Genomic DNA, 20709 nt, shown 5'->3' on the forward strand with positions numbered 1-20709 from the left:
AAAAATTACTAACGATTGTTAAAAATTACTAAGATGACTGTTCCAGTCATTAAAACCAGTTCCTAATGCATCCTTTTCCAGCTAACAATAAAGTAGGGTATAATGGAGGTAGATATCACAAACATACATTATCCCTTTTTGGGAATGGACTTGGAAACTGATGATACCCTGATATTCACAGTTCACAATTAAGGGGAAATCTCTCCTTTCTTTATCATTTCTTCATCCCACAAAGAAGTCCATAAGTTAGAAGTTGAATATCTTTGGTGCTTTTTCCATTAGAGGCTATAGACTCATACTTTCATGCTCCACAAAACTGCAGTGAAATCATATTGTTTTTCATTCCTGCTAAAAGTCGTGAGAGTCATTAACCTCAAAATGGTAACTACTAGCCCAACTCATATGAATACATTTGGACAAACTATCTTTGGTACAATGAAGAAAAGCCAAAACATCTCACAGTTCTGAAAACAAACTTTTAACCATTGTGTAGGTGACCATGCATTGTGTTTATTTGTCAGAAGTAAAAAGACAAAAGTACTACATGTCTTCATAAAAATTTTAACCATTTTTATATATTATTGTGGACTCATTATTATAATGTGGACTCATTATTTATAATGGGGACTCTTATTCCCATAACTCTCTATGATGCTTCCAATATTGCTGAGCCAAGTACATATCAGTACATATTCTTTTTGCAATTTTAAAAGAAGATAGAATAACAGTTTGTTGGCACAGGCACTTGAAGCCAACAGACTCACTATTTCTTTATTATAAAACTATATCTGAACCTTATATATTCAACCTTACATCACAAGCTAAATGTTTTGTATTACCTGTCTACGTGAAAAGGCATCACTACAGGACTATGAGTGTTTGCGATAAAACTCAACAGACACGGCATCTCAAAAGATCATAAGAGTCATTTAAATTTGAATGGTGTACCCCCAGGAGTGGCATGCAGCTTTCAGACATGATGCCTGAGCTTGTACCACAACATTCCCTAGCTCTGCCTGGGCTGAGTGTCTAGAGTTGAGCTGTAGAGCAATATAATGTGTGTCTGTGTTTGTGTAAATATCTGGATTTCTGAAAGAATTCTAAGGGCTCTCCTAAGAAAAAAACTTATTTCTGAATATGCTTTAAAAGACCTGTTACTTTTGCCCTGTTAATTAGTTGTTTTAACATCGCACTGGTTGTCTGAATGATTTGTTGCCTTTAGAATATATTGTCTAACGTACCATTTCCTCTTTCTCTCCTGTACCCCTCTCAGCCAGCTTATATTGTCCATCATGTGCAATGGTGGTGACAGAAAAACCTTCAATTCATCTTGAGAGCTTAGAAAGGGATTACAGCACAAAAGAACATCTGGGAGTTCAGTCAGTACATTTATTTGGATTATCCCTCAGATTCCACGGAAATAAACAAGATGCTCCACAAGTCAAAAGAACAGTGGCAATTTGAACTGATTGAGATTCTGGCTCTTTATTTGTGATGAGGGAATAAATAGATGATATGTGGTATTACAGGTGCCTACAAGTAGAAAATAACTTTTAACGATGCTGATAGGAAAATTATCAAGAAATTGAGCTATACATGGATCAAAACTCCTTTCCTTTCCACTGGTGGTTTGAAAAATTATCTATGCTAAAAACTGTTGACATGGTAATTGTGTTGGAAGAGGAAACAGGAATTATTATTGTCCCAATTACATTTTAAGAAACAAAAATGTGCAGTTAGGTTTTTGTCACAGTACAAGAAATGTCCAATCATGCTTAAGCAGACCAGCTTGGATGCATGCTTTTTATTAGGCAACAACATGAGCAAAGCTATACTACTTTTCAACAGAATTCCAAGTACTCCAGTGGAATGGAAGTGCACACATTTGTTGCTTCATAATGCTTCTTAGCACAGTTTTTCATTATGGATTTATGCGCTGATAGGTGGGAAAATCAAGCAGAGTTCTTGATTCATGTAAACATTTACAGCACTTAATGGAGGGGTAAAATAAATACTTAAATATCGCAATGAATTAGTTGACATGGCAAGAAGTATTTGGGATGTTGTTGGTTTCTTAACCATGTCTTTCTGCTCACCTCCTTCAGGCTTGACTGGTCCATCAGACATCACTTTCCTGAGGGCTAGTTGGCTTTGGTCTTTGTTGTCACTGGCTGGTGGAGGCAGATTGTCAGACTGAGTTCTTTGAATGGGGAGGACTCCTGCTATGCTGTGTCTGTGCTGCTTCCTGGCATGATTAGACTGACCGCTTTTATGTGCTGCTGTGGCAGTGTGGGTGAAATGGAAACCCAGAGTATGTATCCTCAGATGGAACCAGCTTAAATGTTATTCATGCAAACAGAAGTGGTTTTTTTCTGTATTTAAGTAAGTAGTGTTTTCAAACACCAAAGAGACACCACATGCACAGCATTAAAGAGTATCAAAACTGGCTGTTTCTGTAGCAATGACAGTGAAGACAAGGGAAATAATTTCCCCCCCAGTTTTCCATTGTACTATGGTGAGGTTATGGCATATTAACAAATCCTAAAGACAAACACAATGACTTCACAGTCAGAGATTTAATTTGCCATCAACTAAACCCTCAGCTAGCAATCAGATGATACTGGTCTGAAATATACTCTGGAAAGTAATCCTTTTTAATGGAATAGTTTTAATTTATTTTAACCTGTTTGAAGTTGTCAGATTAAATCTACCTTGACCCTTAACCAATTAATGGTAAAAATTTACTCAAAAAGTTGAACTCTTGACACCTGACTTAACTCTCAACTCCCTTTGAGTTTGCTAACTTGACAACATTGTTGAAATCTGATATTGTTACTGGCTCTGTGTGTTTAATGGTTTTGCAATTCTTGTGTTTAATGTTTTTATTGTATTTCTGTTCTGCTCATCACTAACACAATCTTATCCACGATATAAACAAGGTTGCCTTATATTTCCTTTCCAAAAAAAATAAAATAGATATTTACAGTTATGTTCCAAAAATAGAAATCTCAGCCATGTAGTTAAAAAAAAAAAAGTTTCTTTAACTTCAGATCTTCTTTTGTGTATATAGTACTGTTCTTCATGATTACTACTTATAGATACACCCTGTTATTAATGTGGTCTCAGTCTTATATGCAATTTGAAGAGCTGGCAGTTGCATCTCTGCAGGTTTTGATTATTTCATTGGTAGGTATTTAGTGACATCAAAACACAATGGACTTCTCTGGGAGTCATGCACAACCATGGAACATCATGGACCATGAGTGAAGGGTCTGATGGAGAAACAGCCAGTTTCACTGCAGTCTTTATAAAATAAAAAATAAATAACTAAATAAAGGACTTCTAAGTACAAGAGTATATTGTAATTATATGTATCCACACACAGGCACACAAAGAAAGACATTGAACAGAGTGAGCACAGTGTGCCGAGAACAACAACAACAAAAAAAAATAGCCAAAAAGGGAAGGACAGCAGGGAAAAAGGCAACAGATGAACATTAAGCTGCCATGCTGAGGAATTTATTTGCGTCTTTTACTTGGTTGAAGGCGAAGCTGCTGCACAGCTGCTTCGGCAGCGGCGATGGCTGCCCCAGCGTCTTCAAGGTGAGTTTGAGTGACGCTGGTTTTGCTTTGGCTGCGAGATGGGCCGTGAGAGCGGAGGTGTCCTTCAGAAGAAGATTTGGAGCTCCCTGGGCTGCTGTGGGATTTCTCAATGGTGGGCACCTGCATGTCTACCAGGAAAACGAAGAAGTACAACTCTTGCATTTATTAAAAACAAACAATTGCATTCTCTTTCTCTTGACTGGTCTTTCTAGCTGAATTCCAGAACAAGGAATAAAGATTAAGCTGTGCTTTTCCATTTAAAGCATCAGGATATACCACGATTATGAAACTTTTATGAAGCATTGTTTTATACTTCCCCACTGTTACCTGGCCCAGGGAATAATTTATTTAGTATTGGTTTTTAATCACCTGTGAATTGGACCTCCTGTGCTGGTTCAAACAGATGGAATGATGGCGTAGTGTTTTCCACTTTCTATTCTCTAGCATGTCAAGGCTAAGCAGCATCACCTACACCAGTACCAAACACTTAGTAAATGCAAGTCATTTTATCCTGAATAATGCCATCAGGAAAATCACAGCCTAACTAATAATATCTTCTATACTTACCACTAATTCAGGCAGACATCTTATATAGACACCAGTCAGTCCCTGGCAAAACGTTAAATAGAGAAATAGAGAGGAGATGGAGTAGAGTCTTGTCCCTCTGGGGTTCTTGTCTGGATTGTAGATGGAATGTTTTTTGCTTTGATAGGACACATAATGTGTTTTAAGAGAGCACCTGTCCACTGACTACTTAGTATAAAAAAAAGAATTAGAGATAAATTTCTTGAAGCAGGAGACACTGAGATCAATTCAGGTTTTGTAAACATTAGTATATTTCTACTGTATCAGCTCCACTGATTTCCAATACCACTGAGATGTGCTACAATCCATTATCATTGACTGGAAACGCATATGCATTATTGCATATTGCAATTGTTCTATAAAATATTAACGTGGCATTTTCAGAAGAAAAAAGATTCCATAGAATACTTAAGGAACATGAAAAATAGAAAGCTAAATATGTATTGAGTTTGCCAAAGGCTATCAAGAAAATAAAAAGGGCACAGAATCTATAGCAGATATGCAAAGCACATCTAGAGTAGTAGGTGAGTCTGTATGCTGGTGTTTTAAGGACGTAATTGCTCAGTAAGCTGGCTGGCAAGATTGAGACAATTTAAACCTTGTCTCCAGCTAATTAATCACAGAGATAAATGCATTTTTAATAAAAATGTATACAAACTTCATACCAGTGTCTTTATTTTTTCTATTAGAACTTACACATAGTAAAGGTTTACACATCATCTGGGAAAATATTTTGTATCAGGTGCACCAAGTCATTCCTACCCTTGGAGGGGTCCGGGAAGATTCCATGACTTCTGCTCTTGATGACAGATGGTTTTGGAGATTGCTGGCTACTCTTTTCAGAATGAGATTTCCCATGGTCTATGTTTTCACTCTGTTCTTTAAGAGGATACCACCGAGGAGTGTTGTCAAGCTGAGAGATGCTGGATAACTCAATCAATACCTACAAATAAATAAAATTATAATATATGGCCTGTATCTGACCTATTTATGATTGCATACATCAGAAGAGACTAGAGCTGTGTTGTCAGAAGTTGCAATCAAGAGAAAGAGTGAAGAGCATAAGGCTGTGTGCTGACACATTCAGGACTTTCTGGGCATGCTGTGACCCCAAACCCAGATTCAGCAGCATATTGATGTGTCTGAACCAACAACTCTTCTCACTGGGACCTCAGTCAGGACTGTGAGCTGAGTCCTTTGACTGTGGCATAGCTCAACCCAAAGAAAACTGGGCAGTTTAGAGGGCAGCTTGTGAGCACTAGTTTGACAGCTACAGTAAAAAGACATTACAAAGCTATCCAGCCATTCTGCTTCTGCACAGACATTTTCTAATAGGAGATGCAAGCAGTATAATTTCTTCCTTTTATCAGTGCATTTAAGGGGGGAAAGTTGCATATTTGATTTTATTAAGGTCTTCAATAATATGAGGCTTATGCTTATTGGGTCTTTAAAAATCCACATATGCAGAAGTAAGTAGCAACATAAAGAAAAGAAAAAGGATTATTCTTGTACTTCACTAAAATGATAGAATTCAACTGACTATTTAGGTATCTAAACATTACTGAGGAAAAAAAACCAAAAACAGGAGGTGCAATGGTAATGTGGGAATAAAACAAATAAACTGGCTTAAAAAACCTGCAAATATTGTAGATGAAATCTTCCCTAAGCCACCTTCATTGTTAGCAGGACTTTAGTGAAATTACTTTTAAATAATAAATGTAAAAAAAAAAAAAAAAAAAAGAGCATGGGAACCAAAAAGACCCTGCCTCCTTTAATAAGCTTGCAATTGAGAGGGCCAAGGGATGTAAAGTACTGATATTTATCACAGAATCTTGAAAAAAGGAAGGTCAAAAATAGATTTGCATCTGGCTCTAAAATGAGAGGGCTAAAACTAATGTCAGGTAGGGAAGTTTTAAAACTGCTAGACAAATAAAGTGTGCAATTACCTCAGGGAGCAATGTTTTTGTCACTTTATTACAAACCTTGAATTAAAGAAAGCCTCTTCAAGTATAGGGATGGGGAAGTCTCCTAACAACTGATGGTTTCTAGGTTAAAAGCCTTTTTCCTTCCCTTTTTTTCCTTTTATTTTTATAGGTTGTCTATGATCTGGCTTGGTCTTTCTGGTTAGACCTATAATTAATCTTAACAGATTAACTATTCAGCATGCTCCCTGTTGTGGTTTTCAGTCAAGCTTTGAAAATGACTTGGAAGAGAGCATGGCTGAGGACTGGTGCCAATGGGCAGCGTGGGCTGGGGGCTCTGCTTTGTAGGAGGAGAGGTTTCACTTTCCGTGGATATGGACCTTGATGTGCCACTTCTCTGGGGCACACAGGTGCTGCTGGGTCTATTCAAGCAAGTCTTTGGGGCACGATTTGGATATCCCACACCTCATGTTATGGTGCAGGATTCCTCTGGATGCCCTGATGCTGAGATACACCGGATAGTCTCTTCTGTTGCTTTTTTCTCTGAATAAATGTTTTTACAATTAAAAAAAAAATAATTCTAGATGTTGAAGAAAATTTGAAGGGGAAAGGTTTAAATCTTCAGTTGCTGGAGTACCCCTTTTCTAACTGTCATAAAAAACAAGGATGTAAATATTCAGTAAAGCCCTGCATTTGGACAAACATGCTGAACTCAACAAGAATATAGACACAGTATGCAGGAAATAAGTAATCATTTGGAGCTTCCTATACATTTATTTTAGCAATTGTTAAAATAGTGACACTGATTGCTCAGTTTGGTAGTTACACAAAGGGGAGCTGGAGCTGAACTGTGTGGCTTTTTTTCAGAATTCAAATGTAGACTGAACCCAGATACTCTCAGTTACTCTGCACAGGAGATAGATTTTCAGTGCTTTTGTTTCTAATTATAATCTTTATTTGTAATTACATCTTTAATTATTTTTATATCATAGTTATTGCTGGTAATTCTGTATTATATGTGCATATGTTTATTTATTTGTTTTTTAAAGAGAGAGCCTTCTTCCCATGAGCACTCATTTATTATTAATTATAAGATTAGATTTTGCCTTAATTCATGCTTTGGTAGTGACATTACTATTTCAGAATGTTAAAAATCAGACTGATCAGTAAAATTAAATTGCTCATACTTGAAGATACTTGTGCATGTGTTAAAATATGGCTTGATGACAGAATTTAATGCTTTAATCATTTACAAAGACTAATACCTCCTCAGCCTTCCTATGTTATGGTAAAAGCAAGTCAGACAGCTTTCAGTCATAAAAATAATTTCCCCTGGAGTCACTTTGAATTTTGTTGCTATCTCACATTCAAAAAAAGTATTCATTTTCAGCAAATTAACATTTTGTTGGGTCCTAAATTAGCTTGCCCCCAGCTAATCAAGATAAAAGCGACATATCTTTCATGTCTAATGAAAGAAATCATGATCATTTGTTAAGAAGACAACAGTAAAACTGGCATGTAAAGAAACCATTTTACCTAATACATGTACCATACCTTGAAAGAGAACAGTCTCCAAATAACAGCCTGCAGTTATTACTAGTAGAGAGGAAGAAATAAGATACTCACTTCACCAAGGAAATCATTTGAGGAAAATCTGTCATAATCCCAGACAGTCACTTCCAGTGTTTTCTTTTTCAGCTGGAATTCAAGTAAAAGGATGATTAAATTCATAAACTCAGATCAAGTCTTTATGGTTGTTTCTATAGATTATTTCCTCTATGTATCCTTGTTCATAGAGACAGGTAATTTTCACCCTCTTATCAACCTTGTTCTGAGAAAAATAATTTGGCTCAATTATTTGTTATTGAGACAGATGGGCTTGTGCTTGGCCCTATTTTAGGAATTCCCACAAGTTGTTTTGGGCAGAATTTCTGTCCATTACAAGTCAAACTGATTTTTAAGGCCCCATTTTTTGTTCCTGTAGCTTTTCTCATCACCAGATCTGTCTGAATGCAGACATCTGCCTGAAGTACACCTGAGTGTGAATTTCAAATGTATGATATCAAACACCCTCTTTACATAACCTCATCTGTGAAGACCAGGCTTTAATGCCTGCAGAATTCAGTGTAGTCAGTGAGTCTGCAAGTGATCCAGGCATGTGGACAAATAATACTGTTGGGTATTAAGGACAGCTGTCAAAACCCATTATCTGCAAAACTTGTTGGCTTGATAGCTGTTTCCAGCACTCTTCTATAGGCCATAGTGGGAAACTCCTAATCTTTATATATGACAAGAGAGCACAAGACAGAGAAACTGTTGACCAAAGTAGTTGACCTTATTGTAAAGAATGACCTGAGAGTTTTTCCAGGAGTCTCTGAGGACATGTAGGGGCAGGATTGATTACTGATTTTGCGTGCTGGGGCAGAAAGCTATAAGGTGGCTGGAAAGGCAGTCATAAATTCATGTGAATTGAAAGAAATAAGGACAAAATCCTGTGGGTTGTAGCGTGTCTGCATAGTCAGGCTGAGAAGTTATAAGTGAAGAATGCAAGCATTACTGAAGAAAAGAGAATTCTTCACATACTTGAATTAAAGAATTCAGAAGATGAATTCTTATGTGACAGAAACAACCTGCCACTCACTGCTCTATTAATTGGCTGCTGGGCACAGAGGGACAGCAAAGGATCAAGTCATTGCTCTAAATGATAAGCTATACCAATTATTGTACATATTGCATATACTTGCCATGAAAGCACTCTTGGCTATTTAAAGAACTACAGAATATTCTGAGCTGGGAGTGACTCACAAGGATCACTGAGTGCAGCTCTTAAGTGGATGGTCTGTACATCCAGGATCGAACCCACAACACGGCTGTTATGGGCACCATGATCTCATCAATTTCCCTCCACTGCCCCTTCTTTTCATGCAGCAACAGACTAAAAGGGTTCCTAACAACCTGCAGTTGCCTTTAAGTGATAATTTAATCTCATCATTATGTATTCAGAATATCATCTGCTCCCAGCCAACTTTAGGAAAATGCGCAACTGTGCAAAGCCGATGTCTATGAAAAGTTAATTTAAATCAGCATATCCTGGAAAACCCACACAAAGAGGAATTAAACTATTTTTAGCATCAACAATGTACTCTTTAAACAGGGAAAAGCATGACTTAAAACCTAAGATTTTTAAAAAAATATTTGAGAGCAATTCTTTAATCTTTCTGTTTTATCCTTACATAATTGAGCAATATTCTTACACATTCATTTAAAAAAATCCTGCAAAAATTAAAGCAAAATTTGATCAGAAATACTATTCTTGTAAAATTTTTTACATAATATTTCTAAAACTGATTTTCTTGACTGAATAAAATACTTTTTCTTTGCTGTTCCAAGACAGTATTGAAACTGCAGTATGAAAAATAACCTGAAAAAGTGAGCTGAGCACCTATTGGTCCATGATGCTTTTGGCTTCTTGGATGATACAATTTTCTGCCAGTGCTATATTTAGAATATGTATTTTTACCATTTAAAAAAGGGATAGCACAAATACTTTTCAGAAATGTATTGTCACAGTTGTTGCTATTTTGAGAGATTTCTTCTTAATGACTTTGCAAGGACAGAGAGAAAAATTTATAGATCCAGGAAATGGAGAAATAAAATCCCTAAAGTTTGAAGAATTTTTGGTAGAAAGAGAAAAATATAAAAGATTTTTAAGCAACTGCAGCTGTATGTTGCTAGCTTCTTTGCAATAATAAAATTGTGATGAAAACTGACAGTCCTCTAAGCTTCTTTAAAAAATCTATTTTAAGCCTTTTAGTTTAATAAAGCTTTTATAAAATATAATGTCAATGAGAAACCATGAAAAGACTTTTTTTAGGCAGTGCATGAAATGAGTTTCAAAGCAGAGGAAAATTTGCTTTTCTGAAGATACATCTATGTACCACTATGGTGGCAAAGAGCACTAAATGGCTGCTGATTTCAAAAGCAGCCACTCCTCCATCACAGCAATGTAGGGTTCTGCCTTACATCACTCACTCAAGTTTTAGGTTGTGAATTCCTGATGTTCAGATGCTCATCAGGAATATAACAGACAGCAATACTGAAATGGGTTGCAGGAAGCCTCCATCTGTCCCACCATGGCTTTCTGCAAGTGGGCAATGTACCAACAGGAAAATGAGTGTCACAAGAAGAAGGAATGCAGTTTTTGCATATTGGGAATGTCACCTGAGTTCCAAACATGCTCTTAAGCTGTCTAGGGACAGATATATTTTAAAGAAAATGAAGGAATTTGCAGAAACAGACAATGAGAAAAATATTGTCTCTCATGAAAAGCATAACCGACCCCCAGGTACAGAAGGGCTTGTTTCTTGTTTTGAAGATGTTTCTTGTTTTGAAGGTCTGGATGTTATGGATAGTGTCTGCCTGTGTAGCTAAATATGCACTAAAAATATTTAACACATATTCTTTGAAAATTTCATACTAGGATTTGCATTAGGAAAGAAATAATTTTAATGCAGCTTGTTTTTTCCTCTGCTAAAAGCATATTACAATAATTACTTCAGAAATAATACAAAATATTGTAATTTCAGTCAGGATGTTTGATAAGTAGAAATTAATGCATCATGTAATCCATTACAGTAATTTTTGTTTACATTCATATTTAACATTTTATTGTTCCCTATATCGATGTACTTTGGTACTTGGGAGGACAAAGAGACTTTTTATAGGTCACTTAGGATCTTAAATTTTTTTGTCCTAGATATTAAATAAGATTTAAATACCAATGCCTTATTGATTCATACAAAAGATTTCCTTACTTTTGGAAATAAGAAATAGAGTTCCACATCACTCAAAGATTTTGAAAATATGACTCTTTCTATAATATAGTACCTTCAAATTACAGACATAAGTTACAGCAAAACTCTTTGGTTTGTAGAATTATTTCATATAAGTAAATACTTTTATTTGCTCTCTGGCAAGTAAGAAATTGGGGAAAAGAAAGCCACACCTTAGTGTGGTCATACAGCATACCAATGGCATCATCAGCCACAGAACTTACATCTTTCATCATCTTCTCCTTAAATTATTCTAATGCTTTCTTTCTTGCTCTGGGTAGGTATTGGACTTAGCAATTACTGCACAATATTTGTAATATGTGTACTCAGACTTCCTCTCAAATTGTAATTATTTCTACATTATTACTTAACAAAACCCTTAAATTACTAACTATTCACAGTTTAATTTATTTTTTCTGCAACTGTCAAAGCAAAACTTGCTATAAATGTGATAAAAATAATTATTCTGACCTTGAAAAAGTCCATTTCATTTCAAAGAGTGATCTATTTCCCATAATTATTTTCACTCTAATTTCAACTAGTTTATGAAAAAGAAAAGGAAAATAAAAAAATTGTACAACCAGCTGAAGTCTAGACAGTGATGTTAAAAGAACTAAATTAGGAAATATTTAGTAATATATATTTGCTGTCTGCAAGCAATGCATGCTTTGATGGAGGAAAAAAGCATGGGGAAAAGGAAATGTTTCTTTGAAGAAATACTGTTTATAAAAATTCATGAATTTAGGTTTGAATGTGACTGCTAACTCTGTGTAACAGTGTGTGATGCAGTTTTGCTTGTTTGGTGGACAGAACACTCATTCTCAGTCAAATGCAATTATTGTCTTGTATTTCTAGTTATATCCATAACTATTTTAAAATATACATTTGTGAGGGTTATGAGTACAAATGATGGTCTCTTACATGGTGAGAGTTCTTCAGACTGTAGAGGATATTTATAATCAGAATTAAATTATTTGTGATTTAGAAATGTGTTTCACTGTAGATTCTCTAAGCCAGGAGAGAATTTTGTAGGAGAAAAGTCACCCATACTGGTGTCTTAGCAGTAGATACAAGCCAAGGAAAGGTATGGAAGGAAACTGTTCTCTGCACACAGTTCTTCTGTGTGACAAGATGCTTAAATATAAAAGATATGTGGTGCTCAAATGACGTTTACACACTTAAAACCATAAACACTGCATAAAAGTCTCAGAGGAAGGCAAAAGGAGGGGATTTGCAAATAGAAAGCAAAAATGCAAACTAAAGGAAAATTCAATAAAATAATGGTCCAAAAACTGACATCAAAGAAACAAGATTTTTTCTTGTCATAAAAATCAGTGTCCAGGAAAACCTAGATTAATATCATTATCCATTTGCAAAGCACCAAACAGACATTGAATTTACAACACCCCAGCACTCTTCATAACAGCTCTGTGAAATGTCACAGCAGAACCCCCAAGCAAATTAAGAAAACACAAGAATCTTTCTTAGATGAAAAGCTGAGTTTGGAACTATTGTAAAGACTTACCAAATCGTTTTGTAAACCAAAGAAAACATATGGTTTCTATTGCAGCTAGGCAAACATCAGTGTGTTTTTTTTCTGATGCTTTAATTGTCAACTAGCTACCATTTATAAAAAGCTTGCATGAAGCAGTGAGAAAACCCCATAAAAGCACTACCTCCAACAGGACACCTCTGAAGTAATTCTGAGCTACTGCCTGTAAAGTCCACACATGAAGATTACATGAGCAACAAGGCAATTCCCTCTGTGGGAAGGGTTTTATTCCATGCAAAAATGAGTATCCTAATCTGTGTTCCTCTCAATGGACAGGAAGGAAGAAAAATGAAATTTTAAATTGGGAAGATTTTATTGAGGTCTTAGGGTTGTGGTGGGGAAGAATATTAAGAGCATTGGGAAATCTAATCACTACAGAGCCTGGTTATTCTGGGCTTTTTTACAAGTACTGAAAGATTAAATGGCATTGTAAAGTGAAGTTGAAAGTACCAAGAACAAAACAGAAAGAAAGGCAAAAATATTCAGGACTGCATGCAAATCCAGTACTCTATAAAATATACTTCATAATTTTAAAAAATGAATTGATCATTATTTTGCCCATTATATCTTTTTCAAATTGGTTAAAAGTCCTTTATGAGAAGAGATAGAGGAGTAGAGTACTCAATTTCTTCACACTGCTTCAGAAGGACAGTTAGGAGTTAGGAAGCTACCAGGAAACAGAAGACTCTGCAGACATCCTTCCTAGATGTAAGTTAAATTTTTCTATGACAAGGAAATAAAATATCTTCTAATTTTTTTTTTATGTGATTAATGAAATTGGTGATAAATATAAAAATATATATCTTAAAATATATAAAAATTATATCTATTTTTAAAATAAAATGGTGGAAACTGTGCTTTGTGTTAGTTTGCATGGCTTTTGGAACAAAGAGTGACTATGATTTCTTCATTTACTTGAGAAACTTATGTCTTAATTTATTACCTTATTAATTAATTCCATTATAATTTTTTTTAAATTGTCGCATCTGTACTTATAACATGATTGTGAGTGTAATCCCTACAAATTACCATATTAACGACTACAAGGGCAAGAAAAGAGTATTTCGATAGGAAGCTCTATCAGAGGGAAGGAAAGAATTCCAAATTTCTCCTAAATACGGCAAGATTTTACAGGGGGTCAGAGAATTGCCAGTAGCACTGCTCCCTTCACAGTGAGCACTGCAGACCATGCAAATAACAAAGCAGCAAACAGCACTGAAGAGCACCACCAGCCACGCACCTGCTCCACGGAGATATTTTTATAAATGACTGTCTGATTCCACTCAGGGTTCAAGCTTTTCTGTATGTACTTGGTTCTCCGCTTGTACTCGGCACTGGATTTGAACAAAAGAACAAAACATTACATTAGTGATCTTTTGTTTCTTTCAGCTCTAATACAAAAGAAACCCAAAACACCCACAAACCAAAAACCAGAAAAAGAAAAGAGCTGTATATTTCATTTCTGCAACAATTCAGGGTTACAAGAGGACAATGACAGCCTTTGGGATGTTTTCTTTGGTATGCTTTTATGAGATAGTCTTTTAAAAATCTCCTGACTCTTCAACAGGCTTGCTCTGCCTAAAACCATTTCAAGATAAAGCATCAGTCAGTACATGCACATATATTTTGTCCTCTCATTGTAGGTATTGGGCTCTGATTCTAAATTGAGGTGATAATGCATTGATTTCTTTTCCACGACCATCCCATTAGCACTTAAAGAAGCACAAATTCATTATATTTATAGGTTGCAATGTCTAATTACAGGAATCCCATCTCACAAACACATTTAATGAATGCCATAAAGTAACTAATATCCTGTTAATGATTGAAACACTAATTTCTTATTGATCCTGTTCTCTACATATCCCTCTAACTGTACTGGAAAAAAACATAAAAGTGCATCATGATCACTTTTTTTCTTTTGTCAATAGCCAAGAACAAAGGTTTGGCTGCATAATCTGTTTTAAAAATAATTTACTAATGCTTTATATTGTACTTTACATTTCCTGCAATACATGAATCTTAAACAGAATATGGATTAATCTAGCTCTGTGAGCTTTGATGTCAGATTTGCTTTCATTCCATTTTTAATATAACATAAATTTAAATGGAATACTAAAAAACATGGGTAGGAAAACATGAGAATCTTTTAATACTTTGAAAAACCCACAAGATTTAAGGTAAAGAAACTCTTTTTGTCAATCTGCAATATATACCTGCTATATCTATTACTAAACAAAATGTTCCCAGGACTGTTCTTCAGCACTGAGACAAAATGGCACAACATAACTTGTATATGCCATATTAGACTCTTTTATGGTTCCCTTACAATAACTTTTGGTAGTGTACTATTCTCACTTCTGATTTAACTGTTTTGGTTCACACTGTGGCATGGTCCCAGACCATATGAGATTAACTGAGAAGGATCACTCAGGAACACATTTAATCAGCCAGTCACTAATGATGCACCATAGCTGGTACCAGGTTGGAACAGTTCTGATTTATGACTGTGTGAAAGATACATGTGCTTTACTGGCACACATATGATTTTCACTCTGTAAACTCAATTCTCCTGTGCAGTGATCCCATCTAATTAATCTGGTTTGCAGAATGGCTTTATTCTCCAAAATGAGGTGGTCCTATCCAAGCCGCCTACTAGCCTGATATCTCAAAGTAAAAGGGATTTGTAGCTATTTTTCCACTAATTTTTTTCTCTAGTCATTCAATGTATTTCCACGTATTTTCTTGGAAATCTTGCTATCCACTGTCTTTCAGTTTATTGAAAAATGTGAAAGCTTTTGGGACCTGTGAAACAAAATATCTGTCCACCTCTGCTTATGAGAAGAAAGTAGTAACTGTCCAGAGTTCATGGAGTTCTATCAGCCATAGCACAGAATGGCAAGGGTGATTTAAAATCAAGGGGGACCAAGAGCATATGAAAAAGAAACTCACACAAAGATATTTCTTTGCATATCTTGGAAAGAAAGCTGAAATACAAATTCTGAATTCATTTCAAAATGAGATTTTGATGGCAAATAGTATTAAGTAATGCAGTTAAAATTTTAAAGCACCTCAATAGCCTACTTTTCCCACTCTCTGGTATGAGAAAAACATCCCCTGCCTAGAACATCCTGTCTAGATGTCCTGTGTTCTGCTGGTTTTAGGGAACATCTATACTTTCATTACTTGAAGAAAGTGGGAAAGAATCCTTTGCACACTCAGCCAGGAAAATGACACCAACATTCCCTTTCCTTTCTTGGATCTCCTTTTGCAATAGAACTTCATCACCTTTTCAAAGTTTTGATTCTTTTGTGAAGTATGTGAGAAGGTGATTCATGCAGTGTTGAGTTCCAGAGCTTGCATAAGATGAAATTGTTGTTAACATGGCAGCTCTGAAATATTTCCAGTGAAGTCCATGGAATATTTGGATCTAAACTGCAAGGGTGAGCTGAGCCCACATCCATTGTAGCCTGTGGTTTGTATCTGTTGCACAGGGAGGCAGGATACTTTGACCCCTTCTAGGAAGGTGCAGAATGGTGCAGAATGCTAAGCTGGATGGCAGATGAAGGTTTCTAGACCTCTGAAGGGAAGGATCTGGCAAATACGTTAAATCCATACCCTATGCACCTTCCCCCCAACAATTAACAGACAACAATTAACAGATTAACAGATGAAGATGCTTTAATAAAATGCATTCATTTAACCAGCCACTGGTATGTCACTGATTATGAAACAATTTGCATTTGAAATTCAAAGAATATTACTGTGTGAAAAGCTACAAATGCCATATCTCTTTTATTTGTACTTTCTCTCTGATTCCTTAATTATAATTTATTAATATATAATAAAATTTATTACATACAATGAAAAAAGCATAATAGAATAACTGTGTTAAAAAGTGTAATAGAATACACATATAAAATGTGTAATTTTTACACATTCATTAAATAATTTTAGTAATTAAAAAAGAGACACATGATAGAAATCTGTTTATTGGAATTCATCTACTCACTTGTTTAGTCAGAGTATTGATTTTAAGCAAATTTAAAATTGGGGTTGAAATATTTCTTACGTGCTTAACTTGGGCTATATTAGCATATCTTGAGAACTGAGCTTTGTCTTATGTTTCCAGGACAAACAAAGCACTCCTAATTTCAATAATTAAATTTTAATTTTGTTTACCACAAATAAGTACTTATGTGGTCAAGCAGATTTAATTGTTCATCTGGACAATTAGCAAGAATTATACCTGACTTTAATGCTTATACACTGTGCAAGGTAAATAGAGAAAAATATTCAATTTCTTTACCAAACAGAGCCTGTTTCTCTTGGCAGTAACACCGTTCAAAATCTTGATACAGGTTCAGAGTTAATTATTTTTCCAGTTTCAGTGATTGAGACTGAAGTTTTAGATATTTCTGAACTAAATTATTCCAGACTTCAAAAGACATTTTGCTTGTCATCAGAGTTTGGTCTTAGAATAATACTGCACAAAGGGCATTAACTACTTATTTCCAGTTCGATTCCAGAAATGACCTAATTAGTAAATGAAAAACAGAACCACACCACAGTTTCATGCCATCAGAACTCAAGAGAACTCAGTAGTTCAATACACAGGCTCCTTGTCTCATTCATGCATACAGAAAATGAAAGAATAAAGTTGGAAGATAGTAGACTCTACCTGGCATTTTGGACAACCATGACTTGTCTGCACATCCAGAATTTACAGAGTTAGGAACACAGAGGAAGCAGCATAAGAGAAAATGAAAACATAGATGGAAGAAAACATGAACAATGGGTAGTTTCTAGTATCAGAATCAAAGGAAATAAAGGCATTAGGAAGAATAAGAAGTCTAGCATGGACTGAACTACAAATTAAAGTTATTCAGTAGTAACCCAAGTTTCTACCTTCAGAAAAAAGTCTGTGATTTTCTTTATTCCCTAAAGGCCAAGTTGCATGCAAAACTATAACAGTGGTATGTTTTAAAACAATAAACCTAAACAAAACTAAAATCCAATTCTTCACAACTTGGCAACACATTTAAACTGATAGATTATTGGATGAACACGCCTTTAGTTCAGTCTTATTTCTATATCAGTGAATATACCTGCAAAATTCCCACTAAAATTGATTTGATAAACATTTTACAAGACTCTTAGGTACATTTAAAAACCTCTCAAGCTTTAGCTCCTCCTCCCCTTACATTCAGTAATAGTTTTGGGCCCAGTGCTACTGAACAATATTGAATGCTCTTAGCTGGAATAAGCAAGCCACAAAAGAAAATGTGTGGCTTTATTTGTACCACTCATGCATTTAGTGGTGCTTGCCCATATGCCAAATGGTGAGCTGTGACCTGAGCATCCACTTTCCTGTTAGTCTGAGTAGAACAGAAATATAGATTTTTATTTGCATTGCTCTATCCTAAGAGTCTTTTAGTATGAGCATTATTACACAGGCAGGGGAGTTTTCAGGAATCTGTCTTTGCAATATAGAGTCTGATCTATCAGCTTAATTTTAGATATATCTATTGTGTCACTGAAGTCAACAGCACTACTACAACTATGTATTCTTATGCATTCTCCATATACATATGACATTCTGTAACATTAGGTCAAAAAATAGTTTTAATATTGCTGATACAGAAACCTATCTTTTAAATGAAGTAATAATGAGCTCTTTGTAATTACACAGTCAAAAAAATCAATGATCTGTGAAAAAATTGTTTAGTGACTTGTATAGACATTAAATATAATATTAGCAGTATTTCTAAAGCCATATCTTCACTCTTAAAAAAAAAATTCATAAAATACAGATGGAAAGATTTATTTTATGACAAGTATTTATTTGCTTTTTTGCTATAGTGCGACCTTAAATCTATCTCAGGTACTCTAATTTTGCTTTTTTGCAAATCAATCCTAAATTCAGATGGTCTTGAGCTGAAGCAACCATTCCATGCTAGATTTAACATGCAGCTTTCTGTATTACAGAAAGTATTGCATCTATTTATCACATTTTCATTGAGGCTGTTGTTATTTTAAATATTTTTACAGGTATTGTAATTTTGAAAAGGAAACACAGAAAACCCCACAAACATATATCTACAGGAATGATCATAAATTTCCTAAGGTCATTGGCAAAATATGTATATTCTCCTGGGAATAGGATCTGACTCTGTATTAAAAATTCACCATTTTCGCTGGTGTTGAACCTGGATTTTCTATAGCAATAACTCTTAGTTCTGTTTATTAATGCCACATAGCAAACCTAAAGTAAAAGAAAGTTCAGGTTAAAATTTGTCCTACACTTACCCTCTCCCTGGAAGAAGATAAACTTTAACAAAGGGGTCCGAATAGCCATTGTTGTCTCTGGGAGCAAGGTTTCTTGCCTGAAGGATGTGGATGATAAGGTTGCCAAGGTGTTTGTCATAGTTGATTTGAAGCTAGTGAATGCATTAAAACACAGTAGGGTTATTTTTTACTTTCAGTTTCAGAGTGATTCAATATTTCCTAAACCCTTTGAATAAAATGAGTTTTAGACCTCTATGTTTCATCCAAATAAACACATTTCAGAAGTTCCTGTCTCTTTCTCCTGACTAGAATGAGATGCTAGATCATCACACCGGACCTTGAAAAAAATGGAAACACCCATATTCCAATCAGGAAAAAGCAAAGGAAATTTGAACCCTTGATATTATTCTGATCAATAGCCAGTTTATTGAGTGTTAATGACACACATCCTATCCACCTGGAGGCCAAGTCTGACAAGAATGATATAATACTATGGAAAGACTCTTAGTGCTAATATAGAAGAGAGAGGTTAATCACTTGGGAAAAAGTCCCCAGAAATCTATAGGAAGTTAGGCTTCACTTGTTCTGCTGTTCTCTTTTTGAGTGTTTTAAAAGGCTAAAGTCAATTTACATAAGGGACAACCATAAACTTGGTATGACATGGAAATAAATACACTGTACTATAAGAAACCCACAGCAATTCTTGCTTTAATGTAAACAGACTGGAATTTCTAAGGAATACCACAATAAGTGGCCAGAGATTAAGGATTAGAATGAATTTATCTATCCTTTTAGTGCCTTTGGGAACAGCAGCATTTTCCATTCTTCTGATTGCATTTCATAATCCAACATTAAAGACGGGTGCAAAAATCAAGCATTGACTTACATTGGTGAAATTTAAGGGATTTGAGTTGAATGACAGAGGTTGTTTTCTGCAAACTTATTTCACAGAAAAACACAGCCAGTATCAACAACAGTCTACACAGCAAAAACTACACATTTACCTGTATTTCTCCAGTGATTGGATGGGAAGCAGACTTTGTAGTTTCCGTGGGCTGCCAGATTAAAAATACATAGATTTTCAAAGTTAACTTTTTTAACACGTGTGGTTTATACTGCTGCACTGCTACATTAAAAAAAACCCCAAAAACTTGTGTCCAGTTATTATAGTCAAAACTATGTTATATATTTCAACAGCACTTAAAGTCCAGCCCAGCCATTTTGATCAGCCTTTATGCAGCTACAGAATCAAGCAACTTCAACACCAAATCTTGACAATCTGACCAGACAAGGAGGTATGGAGATAAAAAAAACACATAGCATTAACCCTGTCTAAGAAACATGAGTGCTGCCAAGAGAAAGGATCATGACAAAGAAACATAGCTGTATATTTCTGTCAATATGAGAAAGTCAGAGAGAGGCAAAAGTTACTCTAATATAAACTGAGTTTAGGAGGAAGTGGGTAGAAAGACTGGAGATGGTACTAATACTAAGTGGTGTGTATAAAGTGGATTACACAATTGCAAGCCACCTCAAATAATGTCTTTTACTTTATTCTGTGTTTTCTGATAGTCAATTCAGCTACAATACTTCAAATTCCTCTCCACACTTTCTGTGACACGAAATTTAAATTTTCTGTCCTCACTTTCCTCTCTCCTTTATCATTAAACTTGTCTAGGTTTTTGACAAAAAGCAATAGAATCCTTTATGTTTCTTTCTGCTTTTTTTCCCCTCCTGTTTGTTTGTGGAAAATAATACCACCACTTGATTAGAATCGTGAACTCACAAAAATATGCTGTTCTGTTAAATGTTGGTGTCCTTGAGCCACTCTAGACCAAACTCTAATCTACAAGCCATCAGTCAAGCAAGAAAGCTCTGTTTCAGTAGTAGGATTTTAATATTTTTATGTTCTCTCCATATCTTCTTT

At 35.2% G+C, this 20709-nt stretch overlaps 1 protein-coding gene and 1 long non-coding RNA gene across 22 annotated transcripts in view; one reads left to right on the forward strand and one right to left on the reverse strand.

Annotated features, from left to right (window-relative positions):
• LOC110475443 (uncharacterized) overlaps positions 1–4850 on the forward strand; it is a 108425-nt gene extending 103575 nt beyond the window's left edge. For 13 of the 16 annotated variants that reach the window (XR_014952256.1, XR_014952259.1, XR_014952258.1 and 10 more), the window contains one exon: positions 1–1465. This exon is cut by the window's left edge. This is a non-coding gene — a long non-coding RNA (uncharacterized LOC110475443). The other 3 variants (XR_014952255.1, XR_013340040.2, XR_014952260.1) reach the window with 2 other exon arrangements.
• PCLO (piccolo presynaptic cytomatrix protein) overlaps positions 1–20709 on the reverse strand; it is a 318666-nt gene that overhangs the window by 56703 nt on the left and 241254 nt on the right. For 2 of the 6 annotated variants that reach the window (XM_021539594.4, XM_021539591.4), the window contains exons 14-21: positions 19787–19837; positions 18804–18934; positions 17176–17202; positions 13735–13828; positions 7737–7808; positions 4951–5131; positions 3537–3731; positions 2097–2279 (exon numbers count right to left, since the gene is read on the reverse strand). In XM_021539594.4, the coding sequence (XP_021395269.3) occupies positions 2097–2279; positions 3537–3731; positions 4951–5131; positions 7737–7808; positions 13735–13828; positions 17176–17202; positions 18804–18934; positions 19787–19837 (934 nt within the window). The remainder of the gene's footprint in view (positions 1–2096; positions 2280–3536; positions 3732–4950; positions 5132–7736; positions 7809–13734; positions 13829–17175; positions 17203–18803; positions 18935–19786; positions 19838–20709) is intronic. The other 4 variants (XM_021539595.4, XM_021539592.4, XM_085569964.1 and 1 more) reach the window with 4 other exon arrangements.

The sequence above is a fragment of the Lonchura striata genome, chromosome 1A (assembly GCF_050655825.1).
Source record: "Lonchura striata isolate lonStrDom1 chromosome 1A, ASM5065582v1, whole genome shotgun sequence".
NCBI classification, from domain to species: Eukaryota; Metazoa; Chordata; class Aves; order Passeriformes; family Estrildidae; genus Lonchura; species Lonchura striata.